The 24,558-nt window shown below is 44.4% G+C and overlaps 1 protein-coding gene across 1 annotated transcript; it reads left to right on the top strand.

The window, feature by feature from the left end:
* Nucleotides 1-11,697: 11,697 nt before the first annotated feature.
* On the top strand, nucleotides 11,698-23,587 carry LOC111969181 (lactoylglutathione lyase). Its single transcript, XM_023995124.2, has 6 exons — nucleotides 11,698-11,960; nucleotides 15,496-15,578; nucleotides 16,068-16,208; nucleotides 18,785-18,852; nucleotides 19,261-19,350; nucleotides 23,148-23,587. Exons 1-6 carry the CDS (start codon nucleotides 11,892-11,894, stop codon nucleotides 23,237-23,239), a joined length of 543 nt encoding a protein of 180 aa, XP_023850892.1. The 5' UTR covers nucleotides 11,698-11,891; the 3' UTR covers nucleotides 23,240-23,587.
* Nucleotides 23,588-24,558: the final 971 nt, after the last annotated feature.

The following is a 24,558-nucleotide window of genomic DNA, read 5'->3' as shown; positions in this document are numbered from 1 at the left end:
CGTGTAGTCCACTTGTCATTCCAATCTCCTTTGCATTAGCGTAGCTCTTCTGTAGCCTGTCAACTATGTGTCTGTCTATCCCGGTCTCTCCTCTCTGCACAGACCATACAAACGCTTCACACCGCGTGGCCGCTGCTACTCTAACCTGGTGGTCCAGCGCGCACGACCCACGTGGAGTTCAGGTCTCAGGCAGCCTCTGGAACTGCCGATCTGCGGCCAACAAGGCAGAGTTCATCTCAGCCTATGCTTCCCTCCAGTCCCTCGACTTCTTGGCACTGACGGAAACATGGATTACCACTGATAACACTGCTACTCCTACTGCTCTCTCCTCGTCTGCCCACGTGTTTCTCGCACACCCGAGAGCTTCTGGTCAGCGGGGTGGTGGCACTGGGATCCCCATCTCTCCCAAGGTGACATTCTCTCTTTCTCCCTGACCCATCTGTCTATCGCCTCCTTTGAATTCCATGCTGTCACAGTTACCAGCCTTCAAGCTTAACATCCTTATCATTATCGCCCTCCAGGTTCCCTTGGAGAGTTCATCAATGAGCTTGACGCCCTGATAAGTTCCTTTCCTGAGGATGTGCTCACCTCTCACAGTTCTGGGTGACTTTAACCTCCCACGTCTACCTTTGACTCATTCCTCTCTGCCTCCTTCTTTCCACTCCTCTCCTCTTTTGACCTCACCCTCTCACCTTCCCCCCTACTCACAAGGCAGGCAATACGCTTGACCTCATCTTTACTAGTGCGTTCTTCCACTAATCTCATTGCAACTCCCCTCCAGGTCTCTGACCACTACCTTGTATCCTTTCCCTCTCGCTCTCATCCAACACTTCCACACTGCCCTACTCGGATGGTATCGCGCGTCCCAACCTTCGCTCTCTCTCCCCGCTACTCTCTCCTCTTCCATCCTATCATCTCTCCCCTCTGCTCAACCTTCTCCAACCTATCTCCTGATTCTGCCTCCTCAACCCTCCTCTCCTCCCTTTCTGCATCTTGACTCTCTATGTCCCCTATCCTCCAGGCCGGCTCGGTCCTCCCTCCTGTCCGTGCTCGACGACTCATTGCGAGCTCACAGAACAGGGCTCCGGCAGCCGAGCGGAAATGGAGGAAAACTCGCCTCTGCGGACCTGGCATCCTTCACTCCCTCCTCTCTACATTCTCCTCTTCTGTCTCTGCTGCTAAAGCCAATTTCTACCACTCTAAATTCCAAGCATCTGCTCTAACCCTAGGAAGCTCTTTGCCACCTTCTCCTCCTCCTGAATCCTCCTCCCCCTCCTCCCCCTCCTCCCTCTCTGCTGATACTTCGTCAACCATTTTGAAAAGAAGGTCGACGACATCCGATCCTCGTTGCTAAGTCAAACGACACCGCTGGTTCTGCTCACACTGCCTACCTGTGCTTTGACCTCTTTCTCCTCTCTCTCCAGATGAATCTCGCGTCTTGTGACGGCGGCCGCCCAACAACCCTGCCGCTTGACTATCCCTCCTCTCTTCTCCAGACCATTTCCGGAGACCTTCTCCTTACCTCTACCTCCCTCCCGCTCATCAACTCATCCTTGACCGCTGGCTACGTCCCTTCCGTCTTCAAGAGAGCGAGAGTTGCACCCTTCTGAAAAAACCTACACTCGATCCCTCCGATGTCAACAACTACAGACCAGTATCCCTTCTTTCTTTTCTCTCCAAAACTCTTGAACGTGCCGTCCTTGGCCAGCTCTCCTGCTATCTCTCTCAGAATTACCTTCTTGATCCAAATCAGTCAGGTTTCAAGACTAGTCATTCAACTGAGACTGCTCTTCTCTGTGTCACGGAGGCGCTCCGCACTGCTAAAGCTAACTCTCTCTCTCTGCTCTATCCTTCTAGACCTATTGGCTGCCTTTGATACTGTGAACCATCAGATCATCCTCTCCACCCTCTCCGAGCTGGGCATCTCCGGCGCGGCCCACGCTTGGATTGCGTCCTACCTGACAGGTCGCTCCTACCAGGTGGCGTGGCGAGAATCTGTCTCCGCACCACGTGCTCTCACCACTGGTGTCCCCCAGGGCTCTGTTCTAGGCCCTCTCCTATTCTCGCTATACACCAAGTCACTTGGCTCTGTCATATCCTCACATGGTCTCTCTATCATTGCTATGCAGACGACACACAATTAATCTTCTCTTTCCCCCTCTGATAACCAGGTGGTGAATCGCATCTCTGCATGTCTGGCAGACATATCAGTGTGGATGACGGATCACCACCTCAAGCTGAACCTCGGCAAGACGGAGCTGCTCTTCCCCCGGGGAAGGACTGCCCGTTCCATGATCTCGCCATCACGGTTGACAACTCCATTGTGTCCTCCTCCCAGAGTGCTAAGAACCTTGGCGTGATCCTGGACAACACCCTGTCGTTCTCAACTAACATCAAGGCGGTGACCCGTTCCTTGTAGGTTCATGCTCTACAACATTCGCAGAGTACGACCCTGCCTCACGCAGGAAGCGGCGCAGGTCCTAATCCAGGCACTTGTCATCTCCCGTCTGGATTACTGCAACTCGCTGTTGGCTGGGCTCCCTGCCTGTGCCATTAAACCCCTACAACTCATCCAGAACGCCGCAGCCCGTCTGGTGTTCAACTTTCCCAAGTTCTCTCACGTCACCCGCTCCTCCGCTCTCTCCACTGGCTTCCAGTTGAAGCTCGCATCCGTTACAAGACCATGGTGCTTGCCTACGGAGCTGTGAGGGGAACGGCACCTCCGTACCTTCAGGCTCTGATCAGGCCCTACACCCAAACAAGGGCACTGCGTTCATCCACCTCTGGCCTGCTCGCCTCCCTACCTCTGAGGAAGTACAGTTCCCGCTCAGCCCAGTCAAAACTGTTCGCTGCTCTGGCACCCCAATGGTGGAACAAACTCCCTCACGACGCCAGGTCAGCGGAGTCAATCACCACCTTTCGGAGACACCTGAAACCCCACCTCTTTAAGGAATACCTAGGATAGGATAAAGTAATCCTTCTAACCCCCCCCCCCCTTAAAAGAGTTAGATGCACTATTGTAAGTGGTTGTTCCACTGGATATCATAAGGTGAATGCACCAATTTGTAAGTCGCTCTGGATAAGAGCGTCTGCTAAATGACTTAAATGTAAATGTAAATGTAAAAGGTTGTGTGAGGTATAATGTAAATAACACAACATTGGAAGATTACTTCATTGATTTGTCATGCCCAATCTGAACATTTAAACCATCCCAAGTTATGTTATCAACGATATACCCTTACTATACCCTTGGAGACCTGTGATGGAGACATTGTCCTAAAGGTTACAGTCATTCTTGTCCTAAAAAAACACTGGTGTTCAAGAAACAGATTAGTATTTGTATAAGTAGTGTGCAACTAGGTTTCCGTGATTATGGTTTCCACCATAAGATTGACAGAACTTTACTGAAGAGCAAGTATATTTCTGTATTGTAATTATATTTACAGAATATATTATTGGCCATATGACTAAGTAACACCTGCCGCCTATAGGGTTACCTAAAATGGCAGAACTAACAGACTACGGCAGTTCCTGTTTACGTCTACTGTAGAAGGCAATGTGCGGGGTTCAATGTAGGCCTGTCTACATTCCATGAGACTTTTGAAAAAAACATGCAGGGCTTGACATGAACCTGTTTATCTACTTGTCCTTCAGACAAGGAGGTGACTGGAAATGGTGTTGTGTTGTTTGACGCAAGAAACCACTTCACAAAATAAAATGCTTTATTATTCCCATACCATTATTACAGAGAATGAGGCAAATTATGCTACCCTCTGCCTATTGGCTAATTAGCTTATTCAAGCCTGTCTCAAAATACTGCCAGCTTAACCCTGGTGTTTGGGTCTGTGGGACCCATTTTCAATGTTTGCTCAAATTAATATTATACAATGAATAATTTTTTCAACCTGAGACTCACTGGCCTTGGCTCATTTTCTGTGACAAACATGTAAAATAACACATTTTCATTGAGTGTACACTGTGCACCTGTCATGCCCTGACCGTAGATTGCTTTGTATGTTTCTATTTTTAGTTTGGTCAGGGTGTGATGTGGGTGGGTATTCTATGTTGTAGGTCTAGGTTTTCTATTTCTATGTGTTTGGCCTGGTATGGTTCTCAATCAGAGGCAGCTGTCTATCGTTGTCGTTGAGCCATACTTAGGTAGCCTGTTTTCCCACTTTTGTTTGTGGGTGGTTGTTTTCTGTTTAGTGTATGTCACCTTGCAGAACACCTTGTCACCTTGTCTCCAGTGCGTCCTGTGACTGCGCCCCGCACGTGCAGGGCCAAAGTCACCATACAGCCAGGACGGGTTGTGCAGGCTTTTTTCTCGAGACTTCCAGTGCGCCTCCGCGGCCCAGTGCATCCGGTGCCTCGACCAAGGACAAGGCCTCCTGCATGTCTCCCCAGCCTGGTGAGTCCTGTGCCTTCTCCCAGAGCCAGGCCTCCTGTGTGTCTCTTCACTCCAGTGGTGATCCATGGCACGAAGCCTCCAGTGATGATCCATGGCACGAAGCCTCCAGTGATGATCCATGGCACGAAACCTCCAGTGATAATCCATGGCAAGAAGCCTCCAGTGATAATCCATGGCACGAAGCCTCCAGTGATAATCCATGGCACGAAGCCTCCAGTGATGATCCATGGCAAGAAGCTTCCAGTGATGATCCATGGCAAGAAGCCTCCAGTGATGATCCATGGCACGAAGCCTCCAGCGACGCCCTCTAGTCCGGAGCCTCCAGCGTCGCCCTCTAGTCCGGAGCCTCCAACGTCGCGCTCTAGTCCGGAGCTTCCAGCGTCGCCCTCCTGTCCGGAGCAGCCAGAGTCTCCCTCCTGTCCGGAGCAGCCAGAGTCTCCCTCCTGTCCGGAGCAGCCAGAGTCTCCCTCCTGTCCGGAGCAGCCAGAGCCTCCCGCCTGTCTGGCGCTGCCAGAGTTTCCCTCCTATTCGGGGCCGTTGTAAGGTTCCCCAGTCCGGGGTCGGCGGTGAGGGTCGCCACTCCAGAGGCGCTACATAAGGGGGCCAAGACTAAGGTGGAGTGGGGTCTATGTCCCGCACCAGAGCCGCCACCGCGGTAAAATATGCCCACCCAGACCCTCCCCTATTGGGTCAGATTTTGCGGCCGGAGTCCGCACCTTTGGGGGGGGGGGGGGGGTACTGTCACGCCCTGACCGTAGATTGCTTTGTATGTTTCTATTTTTAGTTTGGTTCAGGGTGTGATGTGGGTGGGTATTCTATGTTGTAGGTCTAGGTTTTCTATTTCTATGTGTTTGGCCTGGTATGGTTCTCAATCAGAGGCAGCTAGGTAGCCTGTTTTCCCACTTTTGTTTGTGGGTGGTTGTTTTCTGTTTAGTGTATGTCACCTTGCAGAACTGTTTCGTTTTCGTTTTTTCCTCGTTATTTTGTGTAGTGTTCAGTTTGATTAAATTATTATCATGAACACTTACCACGCTGCATTTTGGTCCTCTTCTCCTTCTCTAGACGATAATCGTTACAGCACCCCCCCTACACATTTATATTACATATGTGGTGTTCGGGTCCACTGGACCCGAGGGTAATAAAAGTGTGAGTGTGTGTAGGTGAAAACAACTAAAAATGAAACAAAAAGATTTGCTGTGTGCCTTCACTCTGTCTTCCTCCTCCCTGGGCCTGCTGTTTCAACATAGCATCAATAACCTGTCTGTCTCCCTGCCTGTCTGCATGTCTCCTGCTTTTCTCGCACTCTTTACCCTTTGTAGTGTGCTATACTACACAATGTCTTGTACGAAACTGCACAATGTTATTACAATACATTATTTTGATACATTGTAAAAAATGCAGTATTTTCCCACGCTCTACCCCAGCCAGGTGCAAATTGGGGGAGGGACACAACAAATAAATAGCTTTGCATGTATAGGTCCTTACTACAATCAATCAGTATGGCAAAAATAATCTCTGCTCAGAGGGCCTTAGAAATAGTTTTTGCAGTGAGAGTTGCTGGTGTGGAAGGAGCGTCTTCCACTTTGGAAGGTGAAGAACTTTCTGAATATGAGGATCATGTCTCTGTCAATTCAGAGTCTGACAGTGAGTTGGGAGAAGAGGATGAGATTGACCCTCAGCTAGCCCCAGGGCCAGCCCGTCAGCCTGCAGTAGGAGAAATATGGATGTAAAAAAATTGTGAAATTGAATGGTCTTCTTACCCAAGGAATCAGCCACCCTGCATGGCTGCCAATGGGATAAGGATGCAAACAGGGCTGTTGCGGATGGCAGTTACTCATGTGCAGGACATTTAAAAATATATATATTTCACATTTATTTAACCAGGTAGGCTAGTTGAGAACAAGTTCTCACATAAAGTCTTCTTTTGAACTGTTCATCCCAGACACCTTCCAGAAAATCATTCTGGACTCCACTAATTTGGAGGGAAGGTGTGTTTTTGGAGAGAGATGGAAGGAGATGGACCAAACTCATTTACATACATACTTTGGGGTTCTTATCCTTGCTGGTGTTTTCAGATCCAATGGGGAATCAATGTGGGTTGCAGAAACTGGCAGAGAACTTTTCTGTGCAACAATGTCTCTGGAAATCTTCCACATTATTTCCAGGATTATCCGCTTCGATAACCGAGACAACAGACCAATTAGGCGGCAGAAAGAGAAGCTAGCGGGTGGAACGCCTTCCCATGTTTTACAACCCTGGGTCCAACGTTACTGTTGATGAGCAGCTTATGCAATTTAGGGGCCGCTGCCCCATCAGGCAGTACATACCGTCTAAACCCGCAAAATATGGAATCAAGATCTGGGCTGCCTGTAATGCTGCTTCATCATATGCGTGGAACTTGTGAGTGTATACGGGGAAGCCAGATGGACGAGACCCTGAGAAGAACCAAGGGATGCGGGTTGTCCTGGATGTGACACAGGGACTCCGTGGCCACAACATCACATGTAATAACTTGTTAACTTCGCACAAGCTGGGACAGGTGCTCCTCAAGAGGAAGCGGACGATGGTAGGAACAGTATGAAAAAACAAGCCAGAGCTCCCACCTCAGCTGTTAAATACACAGAACAGGCCTATCAATTCCTCTAAGTTTGTGTTCACGACTGACACGTCCCTAGTGTCCTACGTGCCAAAGAAAGGCAAAAAATGTTGTAATCATGAGTACGCTGCATAGGGATGAGAGAATCTGTGGCCAGGAACATAAAAAAACAGAAATCATAATGGATTACAATGCCACAAAAGGAGGGGTGGACAATTTAGACAATCTGGGTGACTGGCTACAGCTGCAAAAGAAGAACCCTACGCTGGCCACTTGTGATATTCTTCAACATCTTGGACATCTCAGAGTACAACGCGTTTGTCCTCTGGATGGCATTGAACCCAGATTGGAACAGAGGGAAGCTCCAGAGGAGACGGATCTTTCTTGAGTAGGGCAAGGCATTGGTAAGACCTCACATCCAGAGTAGGCAACATATCCCAAGGACAACAGCTTCTACAGCCATCTTGAGGAGGATTCAGAAGGATGCTGGTGCCCCATCCACCCGACCCACAGAACCAACGACTCCAATACTGGAAGTAAGTGTGAGTGATGTTGTTGCGTGCGTATATGTCTGACTCTCCTACCTTGGCCTGAGAAATACTGCACCAAACAGCTTTGTTTAATGTGAAAATATATGATTGATTTCTTGATTTATCTTAGATTAATTCGGACGATTTTCGGGAAGTGTATACTGGCTATGTTGTTGCTTCAGCATCTCAAGAGGGATAAACAGTAATATTGCAGTAAAAAAAAAAGGAAGCATGCGAGGCACAGACGTTCGCTTTGCCAAGCTGAGCAACTGAACCAAGTATGCGGTCGCCTTTATGATCAGCGGTGCTTAGCGGAGCCTTCTGAATAGATTTGTAGGCATGGTTCATTTTGTTGAAGCAAAGATCAATTGTTTTACTATGCCTTATAGCACATGTAACATATTGCTGGTAAGAAGGCTGAGTCTTTTTGAGCTTACCTGTCACGTTCTGACCTTAGTTCCTTTTTTATGTCTTTATTTTAGTTTGGTCAGGGCGTGAGTTGGGGTGGGCATTCTATGTTGTTTTTTCTATGTTTTGTTCTGTATTTATATTCCTATGTGTTTGGCCTAGTATGGTTCTCAATCAGAGGCAGGTGTCAGTCGTTGTCTCTGATTGGGAGCCATATTTAGGTAGCATGTTTTCTATTATGTTTTGTGGGTGATTATTTTCCCATTTCAGTGTTTTCACCATTCGGGACTGTTTCGGTTTTTATTTTGTATTCTCTTGTTCTTTTTTGTATTTTGTATTCATTCTCGATTAAATGATATTATGGATACATACCACGCTGCATTTTGGTCCTCCTCTCCTTCCACCAACGAAAGCCGTTACAGTATGGTGTACCGAATGTTCAAACTAAGCTCGGAGTCAATGATCGTCTCATCTAACCATGTTTCAGAAAGTAAGACAGATAAGGCTGGCCTCTCGGTGTGCCCATTGGAACATAACGTTGGCATGTAGTGCATCCATTTTATCACAGCGAGATCTTTGTTTGTAAAGAAGTATTCATACAAAGAGCTATGTTTTAAGTGAAATATTAGCTTTTGTCTGAAGCGGGAAAAAGACAGGAAATTCAAAAGCTAATTTTACCTACTAACAGCAACAAGGCTTTTCAGCATAGGCAGCTTGACTACTGTTAGAGTACTGTAGCTTTTCTGATCTACTGTACTTCAACAACAGATGTACTCACATTGGATGGGTTGATTAGGATTCAAACCGTCTCTCAAATAGCCTAATACATACTCTTAGAGGAGGTTTAGCCATTAATATACTTGGTACTGTAAACAGGATTTTTCATGTAAGACATCATCCCATTTCACTCATTTAAATATTATGGGGAGCTTTTCCTGGACACAGATTAAGCCTAGTCCAGGACTAAAAAGCAAGATACATGGAAAATCACTAGCCAAAAGGATTTCTAGTCCAGAACCCTTCATTTGACCTAGCCTAATAAACAAGCCTACAAAGTAGTTGACAGCTTTTAACATATTTTGAAACTATACATGGTTTATATTCCTGTTATAAACAATGGAGTAATGCAAACGTATATTTTGGTTTATGACATAAGTTATAGTATTTAAAGCACAGATACACTACAGGTTCAAAAGTGGTGTGGCAAAATGTCTGTGTGTCTTTTCTGGGGCCGGCAGTTTTTCCTGATCTCATGACCTTGTCAGGTAAACCTTTGGTTCCTATTTATAGGCTATGACTGGGTCCAAAGCGAACTTCTTTTCTCACTGGCAGACCAGGCCAGCTGGCCAAAAATCTACTGGCCGAACAGCATTTCTACTGGCCAGGACATGGTGTAGTTTTTAATGCAATGGGGTCATGCAGGGCCTATAGGTTGGCATGCTTTCTCTCTATTTGCAGCTATTAATAGGCTATATTAATAACAAATAAATACAAAGAATTTGGTGGGTTCTTATGTTTGTCCACCCCCAAATATTTACTTCTTCAACTCAATTGTTTGTAAACAATGTAATTTTTTGTAATTGGCATGCTGACTGCAGGAATGTCCACCAGAGCTGTTGCCGGAGAATTTAAGGTTAATTTCACTACCATAAGCCGTCTCCAACGTTGTTTTAGAGAATTTGGCAGTACATCCAACCGGCCTTATAACCGCAGACCACGTGTAACCACGCCAGCCCAGGACCTCCACATCCAGCTTCTTCACCTGCAGGATCGTCTGAGATCAGCCACCAGGACAGCTGATGAAACTGTGGGTTTGCACAACCATAGCATTTATGCGTGCTTGTCGTCCTCACCAGGGTCTTGACCTGACTGCAGTTCGGCGTTGTAACCAACTTCAGTGGGCAAATGCTTCCCTTCGATGGCCACTGGCACGCTGGATAAGTGTGCTCTTCACGGTTGAATCCCGGTTTCAACTGTACTGTGCGTCGTGTGGGCAAGCGGTTTGCTTATGTCAACGTTGTGAACCATGGTGTTGGTGGGGTTATGGTATGGGCCGGCATAAGCTACGGACAACGAACACAATTTGCATTTTATCGATAGCAATTGAAACGCACAAAGACACCGTGACAAGATCCTAAGGCCCATTATCGTGCCATTCTTCCACTGCCATCACCTCAAGTTTCAGCATGATAATGCACAGCCCCATGTCGCAAGGATCTGTACACAATTTCTGGAAGCTGAAAATGGTCCAGTTTTCCATGGCCTGTATACTGACCAGACTTGTCACCCATTGAGCACGTGTTGGATGCTCTGGATTGATGTGTACAACAGTGTGTTCCAGTTCCCGCCAATATCCAGCAACTTCGCACAGCCATTGAAGGAGCGGGACAACATTCCACAGGCCACAATCAACAGCCTGATCAACTCTATGTGAAGGAGATGTTGCACTGCATGAGGCAAATGGTGGTCACACCAGACACTGACTGGTTCTCTGATCCACGCCCCTACCCTTGTTTTTATATGTATCTGTGACCAACAGATATATCTGTATTCCCAGTCGTGAAATCCATAGATTAGTGCCTAATTTATTTATTTAGACTGATTTCCTTATATGAACTGTAACTCAGTAAAATCTTAAAAATTGTTGCATGTTGTGTTTATATTTTTGTTCAGTGTATGTAAATGCATTGTTTATACATTCTGTCTGTATATTCTGTGTATTGTCTGTCTTTTATGTTTATTGTGTACATTCTGTTAATTGTGTATATTATATTTATTGTTGCAGCAACATTTGACCATGTCAAATTCCTGGTACATGCAAATGTACTTGGTGAATAAAGGTGTTCATGATTCTAAATATAATTTCCATTATACCCATTTTCACCAGATTTGACCTTTGACCATTGAAAATGCCCTTAAAAATCTACATTTAACTGACAGCAGATCTATTATGGATGACATCATGTAACAAAAATAAATGAATGCACTCCTTTCAGGCTGGTCTACTATTTATACTGGGTTATATTTGTAAATAATTTAACTTGTGCATGCACTAGACTAGTAGGCTAGATCTGTATAACTAACCCAAGATAGTTCATCTGTGTAGTTTACAGTGGGAGCAAATTAGGCAGAGTGGGCAGAACAAGCAAGGACGTGGGCATGCACGAGCTAGAGATCCTATTGGCGAGTTGTAGCATATATTTGCATATTTCCGTTAGTGAACGCCTCTTCTGAAGTGCGCGTGTGCACAAACTCAATTCGACCTCGCACTCTTTCTAAACAACACAATTTTTTWAAACTTTGGCAAAGCGTAGTCTATAAAACTTAGTCCACTGTGTTCGTAACATATATAGTTATGGGAACATAAAAATGTATTGAGATCAGATGTTTCATCGATGAGAGAATTTGCAGAATTTCGGCCCAGTTTCACTTAGTTCCATCCTCTCACACTACCCGCGCCTGGACTTTCAATTCAATTCAATTCAATTCAATTCAAGGGGCTTTATTGGCATGGGAAACATGTGTTAACATTGCCAAAGCAAGTGAGGTAGATAATACACAAAAGTGAAATAAACAATACAAATTAACAGTAAACATTACACATACAGAAGTTTCAAAACAAGAAAGACATTACAAATGTCATATTATATATATACAGTGTTGTAACAATGTACAAATGGTTAAAGCACACAAGTTAAAATAAATAAGCATAAATATGGGTTGTATTTACAATGGTGTTTCTCTCACTCCCATATATGGTGGTGAGAACACGTTCTAAAAGGTTGCTTAGCTGGTTAGCCCTGACTGACGTAGCTAGACGCTCTCAGTCGAGAAGTTTTTGGAGGGGCTCTTTATTTCCTCATTTCAGTGGCTGTGCCTTGCTGCTCACCGCACACACCACCAACCTAGCACTCCTCGGTCTTCTTCTAGAGGTAGATATCCAAGCAAAATGACCGACCAAGGGTTATCAGACGAGGCCGCGGCAGCAGCTTGCAAAGATGGAAACCCACTTACGAAGGTGAGTAGCTATATCTAGCAGCCCACTCTTGAATTCTGCCCAAATGGAACTCGCAATACTAAAGTTAGGCACATAGGCCGGTTATGCAGTTTCATAGCTTTACAACTGGGCTCACGCGCAGGTGAACGTCTTCTGCCAGATGCAACGTTTGCAAAAGTGAAATAGCTTTTGCGTCTTATTTATAGACTTAGTGCATTCTACTGATACACCCTCCGCAGTGCTACTGACTATGAAACTCAATACTTCAAAGTGACATTTGGACTTTGGAGGGGTACATCCGATCATTTATGTTTGTTGTGCCTCTGCTAGCACTGATGGTGTATGCAACTGCAAAACAGGAACTCAGTGTACATTTTTTTGCCCATTCTTCTATAGAAATTGACACACTTATAGATGGGCTTTACATTTACTTACTTTACTCCATTTCTGTTATGTAATGATGCCGTTTTGGTATTTTTATTGGTTATTTGCCAGCCAGACCTAGGTCTGTGATAAGCAAGTCCGTGTTGAGCGCTTGTGTAGGCCAGAGCGTCCCAGTATTACTGATACCTGACTGTATATCATGCTATTACAAAATCGCCTCTACAGTGTTTGTAGTTGCAACAGTTTTTTAAATAAGAACCTAAATGTTTCGTTCTCGTGCACCTTTCCGGCCATTAAGAAACGTGCTACCTTTTTGTAGCATTTCTAAGTTCTATAATACCAGATCGGTTGCTCAGCAACAACACAGCTGCTTGCACCACGCTGCCAGCCATACGAATTGTATGCGAACAAGCCTAGGCTATTGTGTATATAGCTAACTGTGGTCAATCAATAAATGCGAACAGGTATTTTGATTAGCTAGCTAATGTTACCTAGCTAACGCTAGCGTGCTTGGACAAAGTCCAGCAGCTAGCCTCTGACTGTAACTAGGTAAAAATCAGTCAGCTGGAAGCTAACCTAGCTAATTAGCTAACGAACAGGCAAGTTAAAGTTAGCTAGCCAATTAATGTGTTTTTTTGATTATCTAGCTAAGGTAAAGTTATACCAGTCGGATGAGTGCTGACATTAGCTAGATGTTGGCCCAGGCGGCATCCCTAGACGTGTCCTCAGAGCATGCGCAGACCAGCTGGCTGGAGTATTTCCTGCCATATTCAGTCTCTCCCTATCCCAGTCTGCTGTACCCATTTGCTTCAATATGTCCACCATTGTTCCTGTCCCCAAGAAAACAAAGGTAACTGAATTAAATGGCTATCACCCCATACGACTAATTTCTGTCATCATGATGTGCTTTTGAGGCTCCACCTTACGTGACACCCTAGACCCACTGCAATTTGCATACCGCTCCAATAGACCCACAGATGATGCAATCCCATCTGGACAAGAGGAATACCAATGTAAGAATGCTTTTCATTGACTATAGCTCATCAACCTCGTCCTGTGCAACTGGGTCCTGGACTGCTGACGGGCCGCTCCCAGGTGTTGAAGGTAGGAAAAAACACCTTCGCTGATCCTCAATGCACGGGCCCCTCAAGGGTGCGTGCTCAGCCCCCTCTTGTACTCCCTGTTCACCCATGACTGCGTGGCCACACATGCCTCCAACTCAATCAAGTTTGCAGGCGACACAACAGTAGGCCTGATTATCAACAATTACGAGACAGTATACAGGAAGGAGGTGAGGGCCCAGGGTGAGTGGTACCAGGAAAATAATCTCACTCAACGTCAACAAAACGAAGGAGCTGATCTTGGACTTCAGGAAACAGCAGAGGGAGCACGCCCCTATCCACATCGACGGGGCCGCAGTGGAGAAGCGGTCCCGTGTGGCTCAGTTGGTAGAGCATGGCGCTTGCAACGCCAGGGTTGTGGGTTCATTCCCCACGGGGGGACCAGGATGAATATGTATGAACTTTCCAATTTGTAAGTCGCTCTGGATAAGAGCGTCTGCTAAATGACCTAAATGTAAATGTAAATGAGAAGGTGAAAGCTTCAAGTTCCTTGGCGTACACATTGAAGGCGCAACGGCGCCACTTCAACCTTAGGAGACTGAAGATATTGGGCTTGGCCCCTAAAACCCTCACAAAATCTTACAGATGCACAATTAAGAGCATCCTGTTGGGCTATATCACCGCCTGGTACGGCAACCGCACTGCCTGGAACCCGCAGAGATCTCCAGAGGGTGGTGTGGTCTGCACAGCAGATCACTGGGGGCAACCTACCTGCCCTCCAGGACATATACAGCACCCGATGTCACAGGAAGGTCAAAAAGATCAAGGACATCAACCACCCGAGCCACGGCCTGTTCACCCCGCTATCGTTCATAAGGCAAGGTCAGTACAGGTGCATGAAAGCTAAGTGGACAGTTTGATTTCACAGAAGTGTGATTGACTTGGAGTTACATTGTGTTGTTTAAGTGTTCCCTTTATTTTTTTGAGCAGTATATATATATATATATATATAAGGGAACACTTAAACAACACAATGTAACTCCAAGTCAATCACACTTCTGTGAAATCAAACTGTCCACTTAGGAAGCAACACTGATTGACAATACATTTCACATGCTGTTGTGCAAATGGAATAGACAACAGGTGGAAATTATAGGCAATTAGCAAGACACCCCCAATAAAGGAGTGGTTCTGCAGGTGGTGACCACAGACCACTTCTCAGTTCCTATGCTTCCTGGCGGATGTTTTGGTCACTTTTGAATGCTGGCGGTGCTTTCACTCTAGTGGTAGCATGAGACGGAGTCTACAACCCACACAAGTTGCTCAGGTAGTGCAGCTCATCCAGGATGGCACATCAATGCGAGCTGTGGCAAGAAGGTTTGCTGTGTCTGTCAGCGTAGTGTCCAGAGCATGGAGGCGCTACCAGGAGACAGGCCAGTACATCAGGAGACGTGGAGGAGGCCGTAGGAGGGCAACAACCCAGCAGCAGGACCGCTACCTCCGCCTTTGTGCAAGGAGGATCACTGCCAGAGCCCTGCAAAATGACCTCCAGCAGGCCACAAATGTCACACTATTTGTAAGTCGCTCTGGATAAGAGCGTCTGCTAAATGACTTAAATGTAATGTAAACGTGTAGGCAGGTTGCTTAGGATTCAAACCTTCTCAAACCGCCCAATTCATAATCTTCAGAGTGATAAAGGCCTTTACAGTGTCCTGCTGTTAAAAGGATGGGGGGGGGGTTGCCTGAGCTGCAGACAGCTGTATTGGTCCTCTAATACAGGACTATTTTAAAGGCCCAGTGTACAAAACAAAAACATTTGTATTTATTTATTTAGGACAGTATGACAAATCCTGCAAAGCACGACTGTCTCGGAATGTACAATGTTAGACTCCCATTACTGTACTGAAACATAATGATTAATCTTAGATCATTGTAGGAGGATGTTTGCTCCGAAACACGTCAGCAAGCATGAACGATTATTTTAGGAAATCAAGTTGCCACCCTGAATTTACAGGTGTACCTGTTTTTCAATGCTCACTTCTTTTTGAGGTGAAACTTAAGTCCTAGAATTAAGAATAATTCCTAGAATTGGGTATTCTGTGGTGTTCCAGGATTTCATGATGCAGCAGACCATGCTGAGGGTGAAGGATCCAGTGAAATCCCTGGACTTCTATACCCGGATCATGGGAATGACGTGAGTGCCAACCGTAGCCCCATCAATGTTGTCTGGTCATTGGATCACGAGAAATACAGTACCTCTACTCTTTCAAATAAAACTTTTACGAAAAAAGTTAACCAAAGTAAATGGATTTAGGACGAGCTGGAGGCACTTATTTACTTACTTGACAGTTACTTAATAAAATGCTACAATAAGCTAGCTTTGGTACCTGACTGGTCCTGCACTTCTTGGAATGAAGATGACCAGGTGGACTTAAGTATTAAACAAATTGCATAACCCTGAAACCAGCCTGAACTCTGTGCTCAACACGTGGCACACGTATTGAGCGCAGCTGTCCGGCTGGTTCATGAGACTACCGACTGGCAATAAGCAAATGGTAAAACACTACAATCCTCCTGACGCGTCAATAGAGCAGATACTTTGTCATTTTCCAATATGTAGTGCTGTTTCTCCTCTCATGCAGTCATACAACACGGGTAACTTTTCTTTGTCCTTTCCCTCCAGGTTACTACAAAAGTTTGACTTCCCCTCCATGCACTTCTCCCTTTACTTCCTGGGTTACGAGGACAAGAAGGAGATCCCTGCTGACGTGAAAGAAAGAACGGCATGGACCTTTTCCAGACGAGCCACCATTGAGCTCACCCAGTAAGGATTTTGGGCGATAGGCAAAAGCGCTCCTCACTATTCACAAGAGGCCTGGGCATGATCAGAAGGTCTATGATAGTGTACTCTTACTCCAGTCCTAGAGATATCCTTGAAATGGTTGTTAGTGCTGGCATGGTGTGAATTATCAGAGGTGCCAGGGGGGCTCAACTCCCCTGAAGAAGACGTTGGCTGTCCTAAATGCAACAAAAGTAAAACTGGGGGATCTCCTAAATAATTCCAATTGAACCATTCTCTGATTTGTTTAAAATGCAGTGGTAAATATGAAAATTAACCCGAACACCCCCACCTCTGTCATGGTTTAAACCATTTTATTGATGTGGCAGCGATGTCCATTCAGTGGTGCAGATTATTTTTTTGTGCCTCGGCCGAGATTTTCCTTTGTACTTCCTCTTTTTCGCCATTTGTTTGACATGCGTCCTTGATTTWAAAAAAATAGCCTTCATTCCAATGCATTAGATGTACAGTGCATTCGAAAAGTGTTCATACCCCTTGACCTTTTCCACATTTTGTTACGTTATAGCCTTATATTAAAATTAAGTACATTTCCCCCTCGATCTACACAATACCCCATAATGACAAAGCAAAAATCTGCAATATCACATTTACAGATCTATTCAGACCCTTTACTGAGTACTTTGTTGAAGCACCTTTTGGCAGCAATTACAGCCTCGAGTCTTCTTTGGTATGACGCTACAAGCTTGGCACACCTGAATTTGGGGAGTTTGTCCCATTCTTCTCTGCAAAGCCCCTCAAGCTCTGTCAGGTTGGATGGGGAGCGTCGCTGCACAGCTATTTTCAGGTCTCCTGAGATGTTTGATTGGGTTCAAGTCCGGGCTCTGGCTGGGCCACTCAAGAACATTTAGAGACTCGTCCCGATGCCACTCCTGCGTTGTCTTTTTTATTTATTTATTTATTTATTTTACCRTTATTTTACCAGGTAAGTTGACTGAGAACACGTTCTCATTTGCAGCAACGACCTGGGGAATAGTTACAGGGGAGAGGAGGGGGATGAATGAGCCAATTGTAAACTGGGGATTATTAGGTGACCGTGATGGTTGAGGGCCAGATTGTGAATTTAACCAGGACACCGGGGTTAACACCCCTCTTGACTGTGTGCTTAAGGTCATTGTGTTGTTGGAAGGTGAACCTTCTCCCTAGTCTGAGGTTATGAGCGCTCTCTATGAGCAGATTTTCATCAAGGATCTCTGTACTTTGCTTCGTTCATTTTTCCCTCGATCCTCACTCGTCTCCCAGTCCCTGCCGCTGAAAAGCAACCCCACAACAAGTTGCCACCACCATGCTTTACCGTAAGGTTGTTGCCAGGTTTCCTCCAGACTTGACACTTGGCATTCAGGCCAAAGAGTTTAATCTTGGTTTCTTCAGACCAGAGAATCTGGTGGTCTGTGGTCTGTTCTCATGGTCTGCGAGCCCTTTAGGTGCCTTTTGGCAAACTCCAAGCGGGCTGTCATGTGCCTTTTACTGAGAAGTGGCTTCCTTCTGGCCACTCTACCATAAAGGCCTGAGTTGCAGAGATGGTTGTCCTTCTGGAACGTTCTCCCATCTCCACAGAGGAACTCTAGAGCTCGGTCAGTGACCATCTGGTTCTTGGTCACCTCCCTGACCAAGGCCCTTCTCCCCTGATTGCTCAGTTTGGCCGGGCGGCCAGCTTTAGGAAGAGTCTTGGTGGTTCGAAACATCTTCCATTTGTGATTTGTGTGCCCATGAGAATTGTTATAACGGCGAAATGTAATTAAATGTTACATAGTTGAGCTTACAGTGCATTTTTGAAATCGCCAAGATATATGATTCGTACAGGGTTGAAGTTTTCTTTAAATTGCTAAATGTTTAATAATGACAATGTCGATAATGTAAGGAAAGGTAGTGTTATGTCACAATCTGTGAAGACTCCAAGCATTAACTCATGAATTATGGACAACTCGTGAACTAGGGTGTAAAACATGTTTTGAATTAATTATTGTATTATATTGAATGTGGGATACGTATTCTGCGTGTCTTCGTGTTTAAAATTGCCTTGGCTGAGAGGGTAGGCTACCGGCTTTGGTACAGGCCTAGTGGGGATTTATTTACGTTGACCGCGACCGGCAAATCAGTCAACACTACATCACTGGCTTCTGGTAGGCCTATTTGAAGTTCACAGTAATACACATTGTAGCCTAGCCTAATAAGTTGACCTTTTTATTTTGGGTGACCTTCCTGTTATTCCCAGAACTGTTTCAGCCTCATTTCAGGTGTCTCAACTTCTCAGGCTACAGTTGTTGTCAGTTTGTCAGCAAGACACACAGATGTCTATTACCATTCATCAAATGGCATGAGTAGACATGCAGTTTGGATGCTGGAGTTGTTTTGAAATGGACGTACATGCCTACTTTTTAAAGTGATTTGTTTGACAATCAGATGAATGTCATGATGGGTTGTGTTCACGCCACATTAAAAGGTCATTTATTTTTTACAATTTTTAAATATCGGATGTGTTATTTTACATTCCTATAATTTGATAAAGTTGTATTGCATTGTTTTTTTTCTGTGCCTCCTAGTAACTGGGGCTCTGAGAGTGACGCTAGCCAGTCTTACCACAATGGCAACTCGGACCCTCGTGGCTTTGGTGAGTCTGTACTCTACACTGAAGCTCAGTAATCATCCCATAGTACATTGCCGTACCACTGTACATAAAGTCTGCTGGAATAATCCATAATTTTTTCAGTTATAATGCATTGTAAGACTTCTCATTGACATGTTTGACCCACTTTTGTCTTATTATATATCTGTAAGAAGTACACTTTTTTAAAAGGCCCATGCATGCTTATAACAAGTTATAAAGCATTATATCTGCAGGCTTCGTTGTTACCCACCCTGCCATTTATATATTTTGGATTGTTATTCATCCTAATGGATAGTTTTTGTTCAAGACTTGGAGAACAGCTGTATATGTAAGTCGTTGAGTTTATTAATTGCATAAGTGGCGTAAACTAGTTAGTCAGCAATGTGTTATGTTCAATCTCACGCATCATAGGGCACATTGGAATTGCGGTGCCTGACGTCTATGCTGCCTGCAAGCTGTTTGAAGAGCAAGCAGTCACCTTTGTCAAGAAGCCCGATGATGGTAAGAGTAGCCCCACAGTACTACTCATACTTGGCTTTTTTTGTACGCAAGATTTGGGTGTGTGCAACATTTGCTTGGTTTCATAAAATATTTGAGACAAGATTGAAAAAGTGGGTTAAAAAAAAGTGTGAGTGTGTTTGGACACCTACTCATTCAAGGGTTTTTATTTTTGTAGATAATAATATTGAAGACATCAAAACTATGAAATAACACATGGAATAATGTAGCAACCAAAAAAGTATTAAACAAATCAAAAGACATTTTATATTCTTCAAAGTAGCCACCCTTTGCCTTTGACAGCGTTGCACACTCGTGGAATGACTAGGTGTGTTCAAACTTTTGACTTGTAATCTATATGCAAAGGAAAAACCAAAGTTTGATAACATGACGATTCCCATTATTTGCCTGACTATGCCTTCTGTATATTTTCCTGCTGGGTTCCACAAAAATGAAGGCCCTAAGAAACCACCTCATGCTTTCACCCAGTCTTCCCCGTCAGACCCCAGGCTCCCAGAGGTGTTCCTAAGTCATTTTCACTTTGCTCCCGATCTCCTTCCTCCTTAGCCATACACGTGCGGTGGCCTTAATCAACTTTACTTCACGATGAGGTAAAGCTGATTAATTCCGCACTGTATATCCGTTTCAACATCAATGCCCTCAGAAGATGATATCCCAACAATGTTACCAAGGTAACCCCTGCTACTACTAACACTGCATACTTCAAAATACTCCTCATTTGCGCTATAGTCCAGTTCCATGCTGTTACTATAGCATCCTTCAGCACTACTACCGCTCCTTCAGCCACTGTCCCTACAGCGACTGCTGTGAGAATAGCTATTGCAATGAATCTGTCTCCTGCTCTCCTAATGTCTTTGTGGTTCACTGATAGGTCTAGGACTTTCCCTTTCAGACACTCCCTGCCTGTCTCCCAACTCATACCCGGTTCCCTAGCCACCAACATCTCCAATGACCTCTTGTGCTCTGCTACAGTCGGTACCTGTGGATAATACTTTCCTGTGCTCAGGTTAGGTACACATCGCTCATCCCAAAGTCGATCTACACCCCACCCCTTTGAACACCTTTGTTATAGTGTAAGCGTTGGGTCCCAACAGTTGATAAGCAGCCAACTTTACCGTCACTCAGTCCCAATCTTCTGGGAGATATGTCAAGTGTTATCTGGCTGTTATGAATGGAGGAGATATTAGTGGCGTTGGAAGAGTATCCAACCGTATAAAACTCAGTCACATGTTTCTTAATCACACTCTGCAGGAGATGTGATGCTATTATTACAGCAAACTTCCCCTTCGGTGATGTGGCCTCCTGTATACAGGTATCTGTGGCTGTTCTTTTAAGCTTTGTACCTTCTTTGACAAACCCATCACTAAAAGTTGACAATAGTGTCAAATGACAAAACTGTCTCTGCTACTCTTACCATGATTTGGGTATGTGTGACAGTCAATTAAATTCATAGTAGTCTCTATTGTGCACAGTTAGCTGTCCTTCCTCTCCTACAAGCCATCCCCTATAACAATATACATAGAGAAGTGGTATAGTTCCCCAGAGACTCTTACCCACTTCCTTAAATTATGACCCCCCACAGATCTCCACCGCAGTCACATTCCATTCCGCTTTCCCACTTCCCTATAATGTTAATGCCTTGGTTTTTGGGACTCCACAGAATACCAATTTGTAAGTCGCTCTGGATAAGAGCGTCTGCTAAATGACTTAAATGTAAATGTAAAATACACTGTCGGTCCTGCCAGACTCTGCAATTATAACAGCCTTATGCAAACATTCTGTCTCAAACACAGGCCCTGCATGTACCTCGCCACCTGCTACAAATACATTTGCACATAAATCATTCCATCTAACCCATAACACATTAGTCACTACTACTAATCCACTTCTATAGTTATAAACATACTAAAACATTCAAGTCAATTAGTCCATTTCCACCAATCCTTCCTTTGGAACAATGACCACGCTTATGTTCCACGACACCAAGAAAAATATTGACTTGAACATGGAAGAAAGACAATACACGTGTAATAATTTCACACGACCCTTGATGCGTCTAAGACTGGGGAAAGAACCGTTCGTTCTGTTCTATGCCCATGGAATGCTAGTCTCCAAGCCACCCTCATTGTTGGCCCAAGCTATCATCTAGTGGGTTCTCTAATAACCTCTCTCTCGGAGGACACTAAAAGATAAGGTTTCACAAGGAGAAAAACCCTCCCTAATAATGTCGAGCAGCGCACCCTCCCCTCACATTGTGCTCTCCTCACAGCTTAGGAGCAGTTCTTTTTCCTTTCCGAATCAAATGTTTTTTAATTATGATCAATTATCCGACCCAAATTTAGAAAGACTCAACGTTAAGCACTAAGKGACTGGCAATCACATGAATTCAAGCCCCTCAACCGAGCACACCATCACGGTTAGACAGTACATTTACAAACGGGGCCCATGTATTACCGGTAATAGCTCTTCTCATTACAACCCCCATTTGTCCTGGGTTTTACTGTCGCGAGTGCCATGTTAATGACAGATCGGTATCTCAATGCTTTTTTAGTTTAAAATACTATGCTTTGTGCAGACCTTCACAAACAACCTGATACCCCAAATAAAGTATTACGGGCACGGTTGACCCACCCACTTCTCCCGGCACTCATCCTTTTTAGCGTCTTCATTGGTTCTTCAGATAGCGTTACAGTTAAATGATGAACTGTTTCTCTTTGATTATTTGAGCTGTTCTTGTCACAACACAACTGATTGGCTCAAAAGCATTAAGAATAGAAATTCCACAAGGCACACCTGTTAATTGAAATGCATTCCAGGTGACTACTTCATGAAGCTGGTTGAGAGAATGCCAAGAGTGTGCAAAGCTGTCAAGGCAAAGGGTGGCAACTTTGAATTAGCACTTGATTACTACATGATTCCATGTTATTTCATAGTTTTGATGCCTTCACTATTATTCTACAATGTAGAAAATAGTAAAAATATAAACCCTAGAATGAGTAGGTGTCAACTTTTTACTGGTATTGTATTTATGCCATAAACAGACTCTTGAGGATTGTTGTGCTAGCTAAGCTGCTGGCATTCCTCGATGGTGTTAGTGTTCATAGCTTAGCATGTTGCCAAACGGGTGAGGGAATCGCCATTTTAAGTGTCATATTTGTCTAGAGTTCTCTAGTTAAAACATCAGATTGGGTTACATGTAAACATTACGAGAACTGTCTTGGCAACATGACAGATACTTTTAAGTGAAATCAATGGAGGCAGTTTTGATCAATAACATTACCACTTCATTGCCACGTGATTCCTTATTCAACATATCAGAGGCATGTTCTATGACGTATCAAAGTTCACAACGTAGGGCCCTGCTGAACGTGGCCCAGGTGTTACTGTTGGCGGGTATGATTAACACCTTTTCAATGTGTGTTGCTTCAGTCACAGGGAAATCATCATCCTGGTGTTTTTATGGTTATTTATGTATGAAACTAGGAAGAGACCATTTCCATTTACTGTTTGGAGCTTACAGAAAAGTTTTTGTAAATTCAATAAAGTAAATGGATTATGCGATTATTCTATAAATAACTTTTCTTAGATGCAACAGTTAGTTCATTTAGGATATTTCTTACTCTGGAAATAATTTAATTCAGCTCATGTGCTCTTTGGATGCTTATACTCTATTCTTGCTCCAATGTGTATCCTGACAATTTTATCAGGAGCATTTCTATCTCATGGTGTTATATCTCCTACTCCATTCCTGTCTCTATCTCCCTCTGCTCTTCTCTCAGGTAAAATGAAGGGGCTGGCGTTTGTACAGGACCCTGATGGCTACTGGATCGAGATTCTCAGCCCCAACAACATGGTCTCCATCACCTCTTAAAGAGGCAAGAAGGATCCCCCCCCAATGGGATACAGTGCCGTGGTGTTATTTGGGATGTAGATTTTGCCAACCTTTTTAGGAAAACCCACCCAGTTCCATGAAGGATACTTATGGGAGTAGCAGTGACAGGACATAAGGACAAGGCTCACTTTTTTTATTGTCATGAGAGATCGTGGCAATGAAATGCAGCCCGGCATTGGGAAAAGGGCCAATCATAAAGAATTAGGGTTTTCTCATTGAGTTTAATGGCTAAGCGCAGGTTTGGCGGACATTTTGTTTTGAGTATACAGCGATGCCTAACTTAACCTTCTAATGTGCAGTAAAGCTAAACGCCACTGTTCAAAGCTACAGTTACTGTTGTCGTTTTTTCTTTACTTAAACTCCGTTTTACATGAAGGTAGAGTGAGCAATATAACATTAGTGGTAGTCTTGGCAGATTGGAATTCTGCTGTGGACCCCGCCACAATGCTGTCTATGAAGATGTCATATTGTGGAGTCTACCTTTTAACTGCAGACTTATACAATCAACAAACCTGTTTTTTGGTTTACTGGGCCCGGTTTCCCAAAAGCATCTTTATGCATCAGCTACGTTTATTGTTAGGATCCCATAGTTCTATTGTTCTAACGATGAGTTTTGCCTTAAGATGCTTTTGGGAAACCGGGCCCAGGGACTGTATCCACAAAGCGTCTCAGAGATGGAAAATTTGGTCGTAAGTGCTGAGAAGAGACATTTTACTCCTACTCTTATGCTAAAAGCTATGCATGAAGCCTCTAGTCATAGGGGTCCTACCTAGTCGACATATGTAGGACACCTCATGAGGAGTTGGAGTTTAGTTGAAAGAATGTTTTGATATTTCTGTATGAATAATCTGGACCTACATGATTTCACATGAGCCATATTTCATATGATATGCCTAAATACTTAATTATGTTTTATTGTCACCTACACCAGAGAAGTGCAGTGAAATGTGCTAATTTACAGGGTAGTACGTACACCATAGTAGTACGGAGACCCTGGAGCAAATTAGGGTTATGTGCCTTGCTCAAGGACACTGACATATTTTTCACCTTGACAGTTTGGGTATTCGAACCAGTGCTGGCACAACACTATAACCGCTAGGCTAACTGCTCCAAAATCAATGTCTACCTTCTACCTCTCAACATAGATGTTATTTAACGAGGCAAGTCAGTTAAGAACAAATTCTTATTTACAATGACGGCCTAACAAAAGGCCTGCTGTGACAGGGGCCTGGGATTTAAATAAATACAATATAAATATAGGACCAAACACACATCACAAGAAGAGACACAACGCTACA

The sequence above is a fragment of the Salvelinus sp. IW2-2015 genome, linkage group LG10 (genome assembly GCF_002910315.2).
Source record: "Salvelinus sp. IW2-2015 linkage group LG10, ASM291031v2, whole genome shotgun sequence".
NCBI classification, from domain to species: domain Eukaryota; kingdom Metazoa; phylum Chordata; class Actinopteri; order Salmoniformes; family Salmonidae; genus Salvelinus; species Salvelinus sp. IW2-2015.
Note: the sequence above shows the minus strand (reverse complement) of the source record. Positions and strands in the feature narration are given on the sequence as shown.